The following is a 17,621-nucleotide window of genomic DNA, read 5'->3' as shown; positions in this document are numbered from 1 at the left end:
GTCACTGTGATGTGCTGAGTGAGCTCCTCGCCTCGCAGCATAAGTTTATATTTCCGATAAAAATTTATTCAATTTAACATGTGAACTTACTAAACATAATTTATCAAATTCATATTTTGTTATTTGTATGTTGTTATATATTATGTGTTATATAAGCTTATAATTTATATTTTATCAATTATTTTAAATTTTATTATTAAAATTTCAGTATTCACATTTTAAAAGTTCGGCATGAGAAGTGCAGGGTCGGTAATGTCTCAGCACTGGAAGCCGCTAGGTGGACTCCGCTCTCTACTCCACAAGCGCCACCTGATCCTCCTCCGGGCGGCTCGGTCGAGGTCACCAGCTTATTAAACGTGGCAGATGGAATGCGGAAGAAAACTGTCCAGCAACGTGAATTCTGGAAGGCATTTCATACTTAGAGTTCGTAGCTTAGGCAAATCTTAAGCCCTTTCTATTCAGTCGAAAGTGCTTAGAAATCTATAACAATAATTTCAATAATTAAAATATGCATTTGAGATTTTTGGTTTCAAGTTATCATAACGACTTACAAGGAATTCCCAGATAGCACTTTTCTTAAAAAACTCCAGGTCTAAATGGATTTAAATAATTAAAAGTTGAATGGAGTTTTAGAAGTTTATTTTGTTTAATGTTACTAAAGGTAACGTAATTCTGCAAATATAATAAGAATTATCATGAACTATAACTTCAGTTATTTGCCAAGGTTCTTTGCAAAGGGCATCACTTATCATTGGGGACATGCAGATCAAAACCGCAGTGAGATGTCACCGACACTGGTCAGAAGGGCCGTCATCAAAAAGACAAGCGACAGAGAGTGCTGGCCGTAGAGAAAAGACCCCTCTTTACCACTGGCCGCTGTGGGAGCAGTGTGCGGGTCCTCAAACACTTAGAACTGCATGGCACTGCCTAGTGTGGGCGGTGCTGGCCTGGGACTCGGTGGGGCGGGGAGCCGGATGCCGAGGTGGCACCCGGTCAGAGGGAGTAGGTGGCTTCCCGGGGTGGACGGAGACAAAGGGGAGGGGCCGGCAGCCAGGATGACAGGTGCCTGGGACCGCCTGGCGGCCATCAGGGTGGTCAGCGGGGCGGCCCCTTGCTGGTGGCAGCCGTCAGCCCAGCACTGCGGCAGTAGAGCCCGTGGAGCCCGGGCTTGGGGTGGTCAGGGCGTGGAGGACTCGTGTCCAGACGCGGGCGGCTGTGGGCGAAGTCCTGGTCCCTCTGGGGGCCAGCCCAGGGGACGTGCCGGCTGGGGGCCATGGGGATGCGCCTGCAGCCCAGTCCTGCCCCGCTGACCGCTCGGCCGGGACCCGCCTCTGCCCGCGGGCCACAGCTGGGGCCTTGGCTTCTGGCCCCTCGCTTCCCAGCGCTTTTCGCTTAGGCTTCACGTTCCCCGTGTGTGTGTGAGGGCCGGCCCCACCCAGTGGCCATCAGGAGGTCCTGCCCCAGAGGGCCGGGCAAGAGGACAAGACGCAGGGGCAGGAGGGGGCTGGCTGGCTTTAGGGTCCTCGGGTCGAGGAAGGGGTCAGCACGCCCACTGGTCTCCAGTGCAAAAAGGCAGGCGCCGGGCAGACCCCCGGCCCTCCCCGCTCCGCGCCCTAACGGCCTCTTCTTCCGTTTGTTCCGTTCCTTCCGCTCCGGAAGACTTACCTCCCGCAGCCGGCCATCTGCCCCGACTCCGTGTACAAGCTGATGCTGAGCTGCTGGCGGAGGGACACCAAGCAGCGCCCCTCGTTCCAGGAGGTGCACCTCCTGCTGCTGCAGCAGGGGGACGAGTGACGCGGCCCCCCTGGCCACGGCGGCCGCCCCGGCGCCCACGAGGCCTGCCCCCACCCGCGCCGGGCCACCGGGACGCCGAGTGGACCCGAGGAGGAACCGAGGCCGGCTCGCTTTTCTCTCTCTGTCCCTCGTCCGCTTCCACTCACCCCCCGCTCTCCACCCCCGACCCATATATACTTTTTTTACATTAAAGAACTAAAAAGGAAAAAAAAAAAAAGAAGCCTAGGGCAGGTAAAATCTAGTGAGAACATCCTCCTTGATAGACCAAAGTGTCGGGTGACGGCGGCTTGATCGTGTCGGTGACTTGTGCAGGTTAAGAATGCCGTGTCTATAAATGTGCAGGGTCCACAGTACGTTTTCCGTGTCCCCTTAAAACATAGTTCTGGAAAGAAAGACGCGAAGACTCCTGACGTCTTAGGGAGCGTGAGATCGGCCGAGGGGCGACCGCTAGTCGCAGGCGGTCGTGCCCCCCGATCGGGCCCTCACTTCGCGGACGCGGGCATGTCGCTCGTGCACGGGCAGAGTCGGGGCTGAGGTCTGCGTGCCTGGGACGCGTGTGAAGTAGGAGCAGTCCTGCCGCGAGGTCGCAGGAAGGGAAACTGTCGTCGCAGACGAGCGGACACCCCCCTGCCCCGCGCGCCTCCCACACGGGAGCCTCACGCAGCCTGGGCCCAGGGCGGAGGCCGGCGGAGGCCGGGCGACCGCTGTGGCGGTCATGTCCGCAGCGCGCGCGCCTCCGCGTGGTGGCGGGCGGTCTCCGGTGTGCGTCTGGTGAGGGCCTGGATTCGAGCCAGCAACCCCCGGCGTTTGGAGAGCCGGACCCTGGGCCCTCGGCTCCCATCCTCCGAGCCTCAGCCGTTTTGATGGGAAGCCCCGCTGAGGCCGGCACTGGGCCAGACGCCTCAGGGCCGTGCACGTGGCACGTAGCCAGAGGCGGACGCGTAAGACAGGCGGGCCGTCCCCCGAGGTGGGGGCCTTGGTCACCGGAGAGGCTCGGAATGAGGCTGAAGAACTCGGGAAGAGCGACGTCAGCTTCGGAACGCAGGAGTGGTGTGAGGCGGCACAAGCCGCAGGACACGGCCACCCACCGTGACGGCCGAGGGCGCTCATGGCCTCGGAGATGCCGTGACCAGCGGAGAAAAAAGCCTGAGGCTCTGGCTTCAGGACTCATGGAGCCCCATGAATGTCGAGCCCGAGGCCCCTGGGAACAGGCCCTGAGCAGTCACACCCCGCGGGTCCTCAGACTCGGTGGGAAGCAGGAAAGGGGCCCCTCAAGTGTCGCTGAGGACGACCCAGGAGCGATGGCAGAGGCGCTTCCCCGGTTTGGGAGGCCCGGCCTCGGCCCCTTGGCTCTGCTTCCGTGGCCCTCGCGCGGCCCCTTCGGGCACACGAGTGCGTCGCCTTCAGCCTCCAGCACGCTCCGGGCCGCCGCAGGGGCATCGCCCCACCCCGGATCAGCGCCCAGGAGCCCCCTCCCACCAGCGCCCTTCCCGCCGAGTCCTGGGGCGCTGGCCCCGTTCTCTCCAGGACTGGCTGTGGAGACACCGCTGGTTGTCTGTCTGCGAGCCTGACCCTCTTCCCGCGTCTGCCACGCTGCCTGCTGGACTCGACCTGCACCCGCGAAGCCAGGACGCTGCATTAGGCGGCCTTGCAGTCTGTCTCTGCGGGTCTGATACGCTCGGCACGTAGTGGGTGGTGCTCTGCAGCTGACGTGGACTCTGTTCTCTGCCCCGAGAGCCGTGGGCGGCCTTGAGACTCTGCATCTCCACATCCTGCAGAAAAGAATCGCGTTTAAAGCGAACTTCGTGTGTCTGGGTTTCCCTGGCTTTGAGTCACGCTGGCAGTCTGTTTCAGTGGCTGGCCAAGCGCAGTGTCACATGCACTCAGCCTGTTCTGGGGTGAGGAAGTCCTCCCGGCATGGAGGCTGTCATGTTACAGACGCGGGGTGGCCTTACGGCCCGGCCATGCCCACAGTTTGCACCACGAACCCCAAGGGCCAGCAGACTGCATGGCGAAGGCTTGGTGTGCCGAGTTCACAAGCAGCTGGAGTCTGACTCGGAAGGACGCGCTGGCATCACTTAGAAAGGGAGGCGGGCGGAGGGAGGGACCGGGCGCCACGGGCATCCCGTCTGCTGCAGCTTGGCTCTTCGTGAGCTGCTTCCGTCCCGGTGATGGTTTGGGGAGTCGGAGTTAGAGGTGCACGTGTGCTGGTTGATGTGCTGACGGCCGCGCCGGAACCGACTATGCCGTCCAGACATGTGTGTCAGGAGGGACGGGGTGGAAGGAGGCGGTTTCAGCGCTGTGGCAGGGACCCTCGCGGGCGCCCGAGGCTGTGTGGCAGTGCTGTGTGCGAGTGGAGAGACCGAGAGTGAGGACGTGCATGTGGCCGGGCAGTGGGCGGGAAGGCTGATTCGGAGGCGGGGGGCGGAGTTCGGGGGTGAAGAGGGGCCGGGGGGCGAGGCGTAAGCCGGGCCCTGCTGAGTCCATTCTGGAGACGGATCTGAGACAGGGCAGGGAAAGTCCGCGTCCGGAAGATGAAAGGTGAATCTGTGTGGAGAAGAGAGATGTTCTGGGTGATGGACGTTATAAAATGTGTATTAAAAGTGAGGTCTGGGGCCATGCAGGAGACGGGAGGGAGCTCCGCGGGGTTTCTGGGAGGGGATGCTCCCCCTGCACGTGACACACGCGTGCACTCACGGGGCGAGGGGACCTTGCGTCTCACGGGAAGGTGGGGACCGAGGCGTCTGAGCGCCTCGTGCCGGGAAGAGACTGCCTCCGCCAGCACCGGGCTCGGGTCCCCAGGTGCTGCCTCGGAAATGAAGACCAAGACAGGGGGAGTGCCTGGGGCTTCGAGTTCCGTGTCCCCTCCTCTCGCGTCTGTCAGCTGAAGGCCACAGAGGCCTGGCGGAGCAGCAGACTCGAGTCAGGTGGACTGTGTCTTGTTCGATGCCCGCAGGGGCCACACCTCCCGCAGAAAGCCGGGACGAGGGCTGAGCCTCGCCTTTCAGTGAGTCAGAGAGAGGAAAAGCGATGAAGACGTTCTGAGGAAATACTCTAAAACCCCATCATAGCATCCGTTTTGCCGAAAACTATAAAAAATGAAGAAAATTACAGCTCAGACTTAGCTCACTTCCAAAATATGGCTATTAAGTTTTCGATCCTAAGCGGAATTTGTTGTCCTGCATCTTAGCCTTTCAGGAACGCCGCCGACCTCTGACCTCTGGCGGTGCACATGGCAGGGCCCTCAATGTTTCTGTGAGTTGCAGTCCTGGCCCAGGCTGGGAACTAACATCTAATGTTTTTATAAAAGCAGATGGAATGTCTTTCTCATCTGGTAAATATTTTGGAATGCTGAACTGACATGGAATGGGGCTGGCATGGTTAATGGGATTGGATTTCTGGCATTTTGAGTTCCCTGCGACAGAGGTGCATTGCTTGCGGGCAGACGGGGTGGACAATTGTTTTGTCCTTTATCCTTTTTTAAAGTTGTTATTTTGAAATACTTTAAGAAGTTGCAAAAACAGTACAGAGCGGCCTTTCCCTAACAGGGGCACAAAGGGTTTGCAGAGACTGGGGGTGGGGTTTGGAGGGAGCACAGTGAGCTGAAGCCGTCCCTTCTCCTGAAAGCTGTTTTCTTGGACAGAGGGTTGGCACTAACTGCGAGTGGGAGGGCTTGGCGAGTGTGTGATCCAGCTGCTCTGACTGTCCCGGGTGCCCTGTTGCCCTCCCCTGTCACCTGGCAGAGCGGGGGGAGGGGGCACCTCCCGTGAGAACGAAACATCTGGGCTGCTGTGCAGGCTTTGGAGGACCTCATCAAGGAGGAATGAGCAAACGGACTTAATTTCTGCTTAAAACTATCGTAGTCATTCCAAAATAGAATACGTAAAAGTTCTCTGTATTAGAAAAAGACACGATACCAATTGTATATTTTCTTTTCTTTATTTATTCTCTGTAAGTCTGTCAGATGATAAATTGTAAATAATAATGATTAAAGAAATATGCTACTGATGGATCCTGCTTTCTGTGCCAACAGTGCCAATCCTGGGCTTGGTTACCATTACTCCCTGTGCCTTGCATCTGTTTTGGAGAAATGTCGGGGCACAGGGACAGGGGTGTGTGTGCTGTGGCCACCTGTTGGGGGAGGGGATCCACAGAGGGGGTTGACACAGGCCTCACATGTTCGGTGACTGTTTCTTGGAAGAAAAGCACCTTGGTCTCTGGCATTTCCACACTAGAGATGGGATTTTATGTTGTCACGTTAGTCTAGTTCTGAGGAACCCAGTCTGGAGTTAGTTGGGGATCCTTCACTATTGTCACAAAGTGGCCTTGTTGGATACACAGATGTCTACACTGCAGTCTAAATTTAAATCCCATCATGGTGCGTCTGAAGACACCCTTGCACACAAAAAGCAGCAAAAGCAGTTGACAACCAGAATGCACTCAGTCTGTGTGAGGGATGTTAGGGCGAAACGACCCCGAACGACGAGCTGCTTCCTGCCCCCTGAAGACTATGTTTATGCTTTAAATTTCCTTAGTAGCATTAACATATTTTTTCAGCGATGGCCAGGACTGATAAAGGAATGAACACAGGCTCTCAAAACAGCCGATGGAGGCCACGGTCCAGGCCCACCGGCCCTGCGAAGGTCTGAGACCCTGATTCCGTCCCCGAGTCCAAGTTTTAAAACCTGGCAACTCCTGCATGATTCTAGCTAAAATTCTTCATAAAATCAATGTTCCAAAGGTGACTGCCAGAGGCGGACTGTCGGAGAGGGAGGGCTGGCAGCGGCAGCGGGGTGCCAAGCGGCACGGCACTGGGTCTGCTCACGGAAAGGGGGTGCGGCCCCCGAGCTCCGCGCCTGGACCTGCGCCGAGCCGGCCGACCGCGGGGGCGCAGCGGGGAGAGCTGGGACCGGCCCCGCCCCTCGGCCGACCTCACCCGGGTGGGCCGCCTGCGGACGGCGGGCTGCGATTGGAGGAGGAGCGATGACGCCACGGAGGGAGTAGCGTGGCGTGGCGGCGGCGTCCCGGGCCCTGATTGGAGGAGGGGCTCGGGAGGCGGGGCCGGAAGAGGGGGTTCATGATGGAGGAAGGGGCGGGGCCGGCTGCGTTCCGGACCCTGATTGGAGGAGGGGCGCGAGAGGCGGGGCCCGCAGGGCTCGGGCCTCAGCCCGCGAGAGCTGCTCACTTTCGGCTCTGCTACCCGACGTCTGTGAGGCGCGATGCGGAAGGTGGTCCTGGTCACCGGGGCGAACAGGTGAGGACTCCCGGGCGGCCGCGGCGGCGGGACAGGCCCCGAGGGTCTGAGATCCGAACCGGGGGGCGGCAGCGCGGGCGCGCGTCGGTGACTCCGCTCCGTGTCTGGTTCCCAGCGGCGTGGGCCACGCACTCTGCCAGCGGCTGCTGCAGGAGGACGACGGGCTCCACCTGTGCCTGGCCTGCAGGAACCCGGACAGGGCCGAGGCCGCCCGCGCCGCGCTGCTGGCCTCCTGCCCCTCCGCCCAGATCACCGCTGTGCAGGTGGACGTCAGCGACCCGCGCTCCGTGCTCCGGGCCGCCGGGGAGCTTAGGCGCAGGTGGGCCTCTGCCGCGGGCTTTCGGCGGGACCGCGTCACAGCCGCGGCCGGGCTGGGACGGGACGGGACGGGACGGGGCAGGCCGCCGCCGCCGCGGTCGCGGTGGAAGGCATTTGGTCAGAAGGCGTTTTCATCCGAATCCCGGGTGATTCCTGGAGGTTGACACACGAGCGCACCTTGACGTGGCTCAATCGTGACGCCGCGCGGCAGTGATGCATTGACACCTGCGTGCATTTCCGGCATCTTCCCGCCGGAAAGAGGTCCGGCAGGGACTGCTGGAAACAAGTGAAGAGACTCAGACGTGGACGTGAGCGCGTGCCCAGGAAGGCCACAGGACTCCCTGTGCGGGCCCCAGAACCCAGGGCTCCTCCCTGTTTTTTCAGGGAAGACATCTAGTTATCACAAATTAGTCATTTAGCATTTGGTAAGATAGTGACTTAGCCCAAATCTAAGGCAGCCAGGCTGTGGGGTCCAGGGGAGCTGTCCCCACCACGCTGTGAGGCCCTGCCGTGTTCATTTTACCCTCAGGACAGCGCCTTGGGGTGGGTGGCATTATCTAGACTCAGGCCCAAAAGGGGCGGGGCCAGAAGGAGTATCAATGGGGACATCTGACCTTGCATCCTGTGTGGGTCCCCAGATTCTGCTGGAAGCCACCGTGGAGGAGTGCTCACCTGACTGACACGTTCCCGCCTTCCCCGCAGGTTCCGGAGACTGGACTGTGTCTACCTGAACGCCGGCATCATGCCCCAGCCGCAGCTGGATGTGGGTGCGCTGCTCTCCGGCCTCTTTTCAAGGTGGCTGCCGTCCCCTAGGTGGACTGGTGGGAAGGGAAGGGTTGTTTCTCTGCCAGGTCCTGCCTGGGTGTGTTAAGTTTGGGGGCCAAGGGGGTCTCAAAAAGAATGAAGACCCCAGGGAAGCATGACAGCCCCGTCGTGAGCAGTGTTTATTGCCATGGGGATGGCTGCCCGTCATGGCTCCGCGGTGTGCTAGATCTGATGGTGGCCGTGAGCAGGACCCTCTCAGGATGAAGTGGGTTGTGAGTGGGGCTCCTGGACCCAGGAAGGCGGCTTCAGAAGCACTGCCCGCTCCGTGTCAATGTCCTGAGCAGCAGGCGTGGGGAGTACAGGGAACCCAGTCCTGGGTGTTGTCTATCCAGTGGGGGCCATGGCTTCCAGACTGCCAGGCTATAGGGAAATAAATCTTGTCTGGTGACCCGGTACCCTTACACACGGGTGGCCCCCTCCTCCCTGCACACTCCTTCTGCTGTGCTCCTCTTCTGTTGTATACACGCACACACGCGCATGCGCGCACACACACAGATGTGTGCACGCATACATGTAGGCACACACATGCACACATATGCACATGCACATATAGGCACACACGTGCACACACGTAGGCAATACACTTGCACACACAACACACATAGGTGCATGCACACTGCATATACGCACATGCACATGCTCACACAATGCACATGTGCATACACACAGTGCATGCACACACATGTAGGCACATGCATGCCCACATGCATGCACACACACATATAGGCACACATACACACAAATAAGTAATACACTTGCACACACAACACACAGATGCATGCACGCTATGCACATACGCACATGCACATGCGCACACGCATACACACAGTGGCATGCACACACAGATGTATGCATGCACACATGTAGGTACATATACACATGCACACACAGATGCATGCACACACACTTGTAGGCAATACACTTGCACATGCACACACAACACACATGTACACACAGATGCACGCACAGACTTTAGGCACATACGCACATCCATACAATGCACACGTGCATACACACAATGCGTGCACACATGCACATACATGCACTCACAGTGGACACACATGCAATGCATGCACAAACACACATACATGCAGCCACATGCATGCACACACGCTAGAGCTGCATCCCGCTGTTGCATACACACACACACAGGTGCATACACATGCACATGCATACACTCAGTGCACACACGCACACATGCATACACAATGCACGTACACACGCAAGCATGCCCACACACGCTGTTCCCACAGGCCTTGATGCCACAGGGAACCTCTGTGTCAGTATGGGCAATGCCCCATGTGTGCCCAGTAAGACGGGCCATCTGATGCTGGGCCAGGCATTAAGCCTGGGTCGGTGTGGTGACTCTTCCTGTCCCTGGAGATGCCCACTCATAACCTGACCTGGGAGAGGCGGGGGAGGTTCAGCGGGTTTGAGAGACTCGGGCTCCTGTTGGCAGTGAGGGCCCCTGCGACTTGGCAGAGGGAGCACTTCACCTTACTGAACACTGTCACTGGCTCTGAGGAAGAGGTACCTTTACCCCTGTCGTCACCGAGTCCAGGAAAGGTGGTGTGGGCAGGGAGGCCAGCACGGTGTCTCTTGAGTGTTGTTAGTTGGAAAAGCTCATAAAAGTCATGCAGCTGTCTCCTGCCATCTCAGAAGGGTGGTCCACATGCTCTGCACGGCGGAGGGGCTGCTGATCCAGCACGACAGGGTCACCGCCGACGGGCTCCAGGAGGTGTTCGCCACCAACGTCTTCGGCCACTTCCTCCTGGTAGAGTGTCAGTAAGCCAGCACTTCGCGCGGGTCCCCAAGGCTCGCCTGGGCACCCGGCTGTGGTGCTCGGCAGGCAGGCCGGCACTCGGTCTCAGGATCGGGACGGTCACTCTCCCCCTGAAGGCATTACTTCCCCACAGCGGCCTGTCCCGTACACACGCGTCTCTTGTCATTGGCCTTGGAGAGCAGGAGGAAGTGGGGAGGGTGCCCAGGCTCGGCAGAAACAGTGCGGGGACCAAGGGAGGCGGTTCTCGGGGGGCCGGGCGTGGTAGCCACATAGATCATTCGGGGGTTTTACCCAGGGATATGTCTGTTCTCTTCCATTTAACTCTTTATTCGTTCATTTACTTATTGTTCAGTTATATCTCGGTAAAACTAAAAAAGTTGTCTATCACGTCCGTGTGGCCGTGTGTTTCCTGCTTCGAGTTACAAATACGGCTTCGTTTTCTTAGACTATTTCAGTCGGGCGCTGTGTGTACTCACTTTTGTACTGGTGCTATAACCGGTTTGTACGTGGCCGTTTGTGGCTCGATTCGGGTCGACAGAGGTCATCCCGATGTCCCCAGCCGCCCTGGGCCCCAGGTCGTTCTGGCCCCTCCCCTGGCTTCCCCACCACGCCCAGCCTCCCACTGACGGCACCGTTTGTCAGATGCCAGCCGCCGTCTTTCCTCGCCCCAGTGGGTCCCGCCAGTTTCCACCCCCCTCCTCGTGCAGGTCCGGGAGCTGGAGCCTCTGCTCTGCGATGGCGACAGCCCGGCCCGGCTCATCTGGACGTCGTCCCGCAGCGCCCAGAAGGCCAAATTCAGCCTGCAGGACTTCCAGCACCGCAGCGGCCAGGAGCCCTACAGCTCCTCCAAGTACGCCATGGACCTCCTGAGCGTGGCTCTCAACAGGAAGCTCAACCAGCGGGTGAGGCGCCACCGGAGACCTCCCCCGGTAGCATGGCCTCTGTCCCCGCTGTGGGCGGAGGGCGCCGTCCTGTGCTTCAGCTGGGCTGCCGTGAGGACAGGGACAAGGTAGCTGGCTCCGCCCCCAGGCGCCGGGTCCAGCCCCTCCCGCAGCTCTGCGGGGCCACGGTGCTCCAGCACAGTGATGCTGACAGACCAGGGGCCCCCGGCACAGTGAGGCAGGTCAGAGGCCGCCTGTCCTCATCTGCAGACACTCGGGTTTGGAGCGGTGACGTCATTTATGCAGAGGTCAGACTCTAGCCAGTGGTGGAGCCCGGAGTGGAGCCAGGCTTCTGACCTTGTGTCCTGGACCTGTGCACTGTCCCCTCGACTGCCCAGCGTCCGCACACAGGTGTCCCTGCAGTCAGGTGCGAGGCCTCTGGCGGGCGGTCTCCAGAGGCTGGGTCCAGGCCGGCTCCTCGCAAAGGGCAGCGCAGTCAGCTGCGCCCGCTCCCGTGGCCACCGGTCCAGAACGTGCTGCACCTCGGGCGTCTCAGGCCGTGGCACAGCCAGCGCCCACGCATGCCCCTGTGTCGCGTGGCGCGGGCCTGTAGGTATAAACTACACGTGCAAGGCCCTGGGCCAGCCTTGGGGTCGAGGAGCGGGAGGCGGCACAGGGCAAGGAGCTGCCCGCCTGTGAGGGGGCAGCTCGGATCCTGCGCTGAGCGCAGCTGCTGGCCTGAGCCGCATGTGCCGGTCTGGACCCGTTTGTGGCGGAGCAGACCCCGGGTGGGATGGAGCGTCCGGGCCTCGGAGCCATGGGCTGGGCCGGGCGCACACTCGGTTGGCATGTCAGTGCTCCTGGAACTCAGCCCCCCTGGCGTACCCCAGGGCCTGTACTCCAGCGTGGCATGCCCGGGGACGATGCTGACCAGCATGACCTACGGCATCCTGCCCGCCTTCGTGTGGACGCTGCTGATGCCGATCATCTGGCTGGTAAGCGCCGGACACTTCTGTTCCCGCTTCACTTAAGCCGTACGATTTGGGACCAAAAGATGAGCTTGCGGGTTTGGAAATGATTTAAGAAACTGGACGTGGAGGTGTCGAAGCTGAGGGCCGACGTCCCTGCACGTGCCCTCTGCCCCCTGCTGCCCGGCCTGCCCACGTGCCCGGGGCGGGGGGACGTCCTGATCCCGTACGGGTGGGCTGGAGCCCGGTCTGTGGCCGGGACCCTGTGCCGAGTGGCACGGAACTGGGTTTCCCTGAGCTTCCGGGTGGCCATGGGCACCAGCAGTTCCCAGGGAGGGGGCGACTGTACGTCTTGGGGCCACAGAACCTGGTTTGCTTTTCCGTTTGCGTTGAGTGTCCTCCAGCACTTGGGAAATGCCGCTGTTAGGACGTGACCGTCCCTCGTGGAGCCAGAAAGAGCGCGCCTTGCTGTGGCGGGCGCGGGCCGAGGGCAGGACGGACGTCACGTCAGGAGAGCCAAGTGCTGCAGTGGAGCCATCTTTATGTTTTTTTATTAATTTTTTTTTGATGTTTAATATAACGCTGGGTAGGAAATGTAGTTAACCCCTTAGGATTAGTGACCCTAGTGACCCCGTGGGAAACGCCACAGACCGCGCTGTCCCCCCATGCAGCTCCGCTTCCTCGTCAACGGCTTCACCCTGACGCCCCACAACGGAGCAGAAGTGCTGGTGAGTCGCTCGCTCCGAAACCCACGCGGGAGCCACGGCCGTCACTGCCACGTCCCCTGGCAGCAGGGCCTCACGCCCCGCAGCAACTTCGGGACCTTTCTGTTTCTTTTGGAAACTTGAGGACCCTGCACTCCGGTGCTGACACGTAGCCTCTTAAATCACGCTGCCCTGAAGCCCGCGGAGGACGCCCGGGGAGCCGGCCAGCCCGCCGTTCGGTGTCCGTGCTGGGGACACAGGCTGACGGAGGAAGAAAACGCTTCTCGGCTACTTTTAATTAGTCCTCAGTGTGTTCGCCAAACCGGTGGAAGCGCCAAGGGACAGTCCCTCGGGGTTGCTCACTGCACGTCCACGATGCAGAGCACCGAGCCTGGGGGTCAGGTGTGCACTTGTCCTTGTCACACCGCAGTGCGGGGGACAGAGTGGTTAGAGGACAGAAGCTCCATGCCGAGGGGCCTGGCGTGGCAGGGAAGGCACGGGACAGCCCGCTGCGGGGGCGGGGGGGGTGGTGGACATGGGGGCCTGGGCTCGGAGGCTCCGCCCACACGTCGGCTGAGTCGGGGCTGGAGGGCAGGTTGGGCGTGGGTAGGATGGCAGTGTGACCCAGTGTCACAGTGTGCAAGCATGTCGTGACCTTGCTGGGTGGGAGTGTACCCTAGTCTCCCTTGGTGGTGGCTGTGATGCTCATGAGGGACGTGGGTTTGGGGTACCATGTGGGGACCGAGACCTCTTCCGCCCCCGGTTGGGCTGAGCCACACGGCCTGTGGTCTAAGGAAACACGTGGGTGGGGCCGGGCCAGGGTGCGCGCCCGAGGGGAGGGTGCAGACTGCAGACGTGCGTCTGGAGCAGACGGTTCTCTTTGGGAGGGCAGACTCGTCACGCTGCTTCTGGGGGCCGAGGTGGCGGAGGGGAAGGAGGGACCCCTCCCGCTGTGCGGCTCCCGGAGGCCGTGCGCGTGTGGGGGGCAGGTCGGGACGAGCCTGTGCTCCTGCCGAGAACTTTAATTTGGGGGTCGAGGGAGAGAGGGTGAACGTGTGGGGCCCGCCCCCTGCCCCCGGCGCCACAGCTGCCTGCATCCCTTCCAGGTGTGGCTCTTCCGCCAAAGGCCTGAGTCCCTCGACCCGCTGAGCAAGTACCTGAGCACCGCCACGGGCTTCGGGAGCACGTACGTGACGGCCCAGAAGGTGAGCGCACACCCCGGCCGTCCGCCGGCCCCTGCGGGAGCCCGCCGTCCGGCAGCTGAGTCTGGGCCGTGCGTGTGGGCCGCGGTGGCCGCGAGACCGCGCCGTTCACACGCGGGGCCCTGGCGTGTCCGTGTGTCCTCGGCCACGCGGCTGGTCCTTTCTCCAGGTTCATGGGCACCGTGCCCCGCAGGGCGCTTGGTGGCTCTGTCGTGAGTCCCTCGCTTGCTTCAGGGCCCCAGGAGGTCGGAGGTGCCCACTGGCTAGCGTCCGGGGTCTGTCTGCTCACAGGGGGTCGGGGGCCGTTGGGCCCGTGGACCTGCATCAGTGCAAAGCTTTTCCCCCTCTGCCGATTTCCCGGGCCACGCTCTCCTCTTTGAAAGGTGCGGCTGCAAGGACCAAATCCGCCTCTGGCAGCGTCGGAAAACTAACGCAGCCGGCCGGGCATGGACGTTATTTCCAAAATATAAACTTTTTTTTTTTGTTTTTTGTTTTTTTAAATTTTAAACCTTTCAGCTTTGTGAAAACACTGTTTTTGGAAGTTTAGGCTCTGCATTGACTCGAGAAGAGTCGTCAGCGTGTTTCACAGTGGCTGAGGATCGCGCTGACGCGGTGTCTCCATTAAAATGGGGTTTTCTTAGCAGAAAGAAGGGGGTGACGCGCCAGGGCACTTCGGGGGCACACAGGGACACAGGCTCGGGCGGGCAGGGGCACGCGGGGACACAGGCTCGGGCGGGCAGGGGCACACGGGGACACAGGCTCGGGCTGGCAGGGGCACATGGGGACACAGGCTCGGGCGGGCAGGGTGCTCCGCACACCCGCGGCGGAGGTGCCGCTGTCTGCCAGCCCGGGGGGGGTCAGGGGGGCCGCCGGGGTGGGCCGCACCACCACGTCCCCTCGTTGGCAGCGCGTGAGCGCGCTGCCCGCTGGCTCGGCGCTGTCCTGCATCGGGGGCCAGCCTGGCCAGCACCAGGCCCCCTGGCAGAAGACGCTGGGTGTCGGGAGGTGGCCAGCACTTGCAGCTGAGCAAACCCGCGGACCGTTCCTGCTTGTCCTTCCTCACGTTGGAGCCGGTCGGCACGCTCTGCCTGGGTCCTGGCTGTCCGGACGCAGCAGAACTGGACTTAAGGGACAGTCAGTGGGTTGGGCTCAAGTTGGGGCTGTCCTGGGGCCAAGGCCCCAGGCGCGCACGGCCTCCTCTCTGGCCGTCCTGACCCCTGGCTCTCTTCCAGATGGACCTGGACGAGGACACGGCTGAGCGGTTCTACCACAGCTTGCTGGAGCTGGACACGCACGTCAGGGCCACCCTCCAGGGCACAGGCGCGCAGAGCTGACGGAGACACTGAGGGCCCCGTGCGCCCTGGCGGCGCCGCGTGCCACGCCGTGCCTCCCCGCCTGTCCCCTCCCGGCCCGCAGAGCACCGCCGGCCAGCTGTTCCCGGGGCGGCGCCACCAGGGCCTCTGCTCCCGCTGGCCTGCCCCGGGGCCGCCACGCTCTGCGGACAAGGTGTGGCCGGAGCGACCACACCCAGGGCCCCCGTCCCCCGAGCTCTGCCCTGGCGGGGGGCGGTGGCCCCACTCTGGGGACGTGGCTGTGCTCCCTTCCTGGCCCCGGGTCACAGCCGTGCCCCCGCGTCCCCTGCACCTGCTGCTGTCCCCGCCCTGGGGGTCCGGGTGCCGGCCGTCGGAACGCAGCAGCCCGCGGTGAGTCTGGTGAAGACCGGCCTGCGTGTGTGGCCGCTCGGGTCCCTTCCTCAGTTCAGAACTGTCTGTCGTCGGCGTGGAGGTGGCCGGTGTCAGCACTGGCCTGACCTTTAGCACCACCTGCAGATTCGCTCACTGTAATGACCCGTTTTCACGGTCACATGTGAATGGGCCGTAAACTCGCAGCAAAACGTGATTCAGTCACTGTTTCAGAAACTCTGCGGCTGGGTCGCTGCTGGCGGGGGGAGTCTCCCGTTTCGGGGGACGGAGAGCTCACAACTCTGTCCGGGAGGTGGACACAAAAGGCAGAGGCACCTGGACGTTCCGCCGAGTGCGCCCAGCGCGGGGACGTGTGTGAGACGCGACTGTCAATAAAAGTGGGAGCGGCGTGTGGCCGTGGCGCCCGCGCTTTCTGCGGCGCGAGCTTCCTGTCAGCACTTCTCTGACTCGGCTGCTCAGGGTGTTGTCAACGCCGTCGAGCCTTCCGCGCGCGCCGGCCTGGGCCGGCCACTGCCGGACACTGTCCGCTGTCGGCAGCGGCCCCCCCCCCCGCCCGGGCTGAGACCGGTCCCTCGGCCCTCAGCTGGCCCGCCTGTCTGCCTGCCTCCTCCGTCCGCGGCCGTGGAGTGAGTGTCCAGCACCGCGTCACACTCAGGGGCGTTTCTGAGAAGAGTTTTGATCAGAGATGAGCAGTCGGGATGTTGTCAGCGTGAGGCACGGCGTGCCACACGGACATCGTCACGGGACGGTGTGGGACGGGGCCCGTGACGTGGCTTCGTGGACGTCTTGGGGCCTGTTGGCTCCCAGGGCTCTGGGGAAGGAGGTCAAAGGAAGTGCTCGGAAAACCCGCGACACTCAGCACCCCGGATTCTCGGGCTGTCGGAGCACGGCCCCTTCACGTGCTGTTGGCCAGGGGCCGGCAGTGACACTCGGCTGGCAGTGTGGACGCGTCTCGGTGCTCAAGGGGGCACATTCCCCCGGGGCAGGGACAGTAAAGAGCCAGGTGGGAGGAGGGGGGCCGGGCGGGCGTTCCTACCTCGCTTGGTGTGCCCGCGGGTCCCTGTGCTCGCGCCCTCCCTGTGGTGGGGACATGATGACGTCCCCCGGCCTCTTCTGAGTCCCCTCCCCCGAGCAGGAGCACTTTTTCTCCATGATCTCCGATCCCCAGGACCTCAGACGGGACCTGCTTGGGGCAGAGGTCCGTGGCGAGGCGGCCGAGTCAGGGCGAGGTCGCTGGGGTGGGCTCCGAGCCAGTGCGACGGGCGCCTGTGTGAGGAAGGGGGCCGGGACACACACACACAGGGGTGACGCCGCGCGGACGCGGAGAAGCTGCCGAGGACCGAGGACCAAGGCCTGCAGCGCCCCCCCTCGGCCTCAGGAGGGGCCGGCCCTGCTGCCGCCCGCCCTGGCCCCCGGCTGTGAGGCCATCATTCAGTCCTCCACGCCCCAGTGTGTGGTGCCTCGTTACGGCACCACGTGGGCGAGACCGGCCCCCGGCCGGGAACCAGCCACGGTCGCCCTGCATCACGCCGCCGGCGAGGCCGCAGACACACGCCGCGGCGGCTCCAGCCTGCCCAGCGGAGGGGAGCCGGCCGGGCCCAGGGGGCGGTTTGTGCATTTCGATGGCGAGCGCCCGTGTCCATCAAGTAGCCGGTGTCAGCCGCGTCCGGCGAGGGCCGAGTGTGTGAGACCGGAACCACACGGCGACGGGACCGTGTGACCCGGTGCCCAGAAACGCACGGACTCTCCCCACGGCGTCGTGAAGGACACGGGTGTGGGGGTGACGAGCAGGAAGCCCATCGTTTCCAGCCCCTAATCAAGTCACGGGTCCGGGCGGCCGTCCTCGGGCTGCTGCAGGCTGAGGGGGACGCGCTCGGCAAGGCCGCGGGGACGCGTGTGCCTGTGAGGGCGTCGTGCGGCCCGCGGCCCGCGTGGGCGTCGGTGTCGAGTGACGGTGTCCCATGCCAGTGGTGGGTGGCTCATGTCCCCTTCACGCCCCCAACGGACTCACTCTTGATCGTAGCTGAGCTTCTTTGTCTTTCTGTTGTACATCGAGGTGAACATTTCGTGACTCGTCAGCTTCTGCAAACCAACAGCCTTGGGATGGGGCTTGGGCGGTCCCTCGGGCGGCGGGCTGGACAGGCCTCTTGTTCCGGGGTGAGGCTTCCGCCCGCCTCGCACGGCGACCC

The 17,621-nt window shown here is 62.0% G+C and overlaps 2 protein-coding genes across 13 annotated transcripts in view; both read left to right on the top strand.

Moving 5' to 3' along the window:
• Positions 1 to 4,878, top strand: part of DDR2 (discoidin domain receptor tyrosine kinase 2) — a 36,496-nt gene extending 31,618 nt beyond the window's left edge. For 2 of the 3 annotated variants that reach the window (XM_016129720.2, XM_036234720.1), the window contains exon 17: positions 1,660 to 4,878. In XM_016129720.2, coding sequence (XP_015985206.1) covers positions 1,660 to 1,794 — 135 coding nt within the window. In that variant the 3' untranslated portion in view covers positions 1,795 to 4,878. The other variant, XM_016129719.2, reaches the window with a different exon arrangement.
• A 2,053-nt stretch (positions 4,879 to 6,931) lies between these two features.
• On the top strand, positions 6,932 to 15,869 carry HSD17B7 (hydroxysteroid 17-beta dehydrogenase 7). Of its 10 annotated transcripts, none has more exons than XM_036234717.1 (10): positions 6,932 to 7,048; positions 7,164 to 7,367; positions 8,069 to 8,161; positions 9,851 to 9,965; positions 10,682 to 10,876; positions 11,746 to 11,850; positions 12,495 to 12,551; positions 12,726 to 12,929; positions 13,634 to 13,732; positions 14,962 to 15,869. In XM_036234717.1, exons 1-10 carry the CDS (start codon positions 7,014 to 7,016, stop codon positions 15,061 to 15,063), a joined length of 1,209 nt encoding a protein of 402 aa, XP_036090610.1. In that variant the 5' UTR covers positions 6,932 to 7,013; the 3' UTR covers positions 15,064 to 15,869. The 10 variants fall into 10 exon arrangements, 6 of the variants coding, with proteins under 6 accessions (XP_036090610.1, XP_015985235.2, XP_036090609.1 ...); XM_016129749.2 differs by having other exon boundaries at positions 9,851 to 9,972; positions 12,673 to 12,929; XM_036234716.1 differs by having other exon boundaries at positions 9,851 to 9,972; positions 10,682 to 10,983.
• Positions 15,870 to 17,621: the final 1,752 nt, after the last annotated feature.

The sequence above is a fragment of the Rousettus aegyptiacus genome, unplaced genomic scaffold, assembly GCF_014176215.1.
Source record: "Rousettus aegyptiacus isolate mRouAeg1 unplaced genomic scaffold, mRouAeg1.p scaffold_m13_p_17, whole genome shotgun sequence".
NCBI lineage: Eukaryota > Metazoa > Chordata > Mammalia > Chiroptera > Pteropodidae > Rousettus > Rousettus aegyptiacus.
The sequence above is the reverse complement of the archived record's forward strand: the minus strand, read 5'-3'. Positions and strand labels throughout refer to the sequence as shown.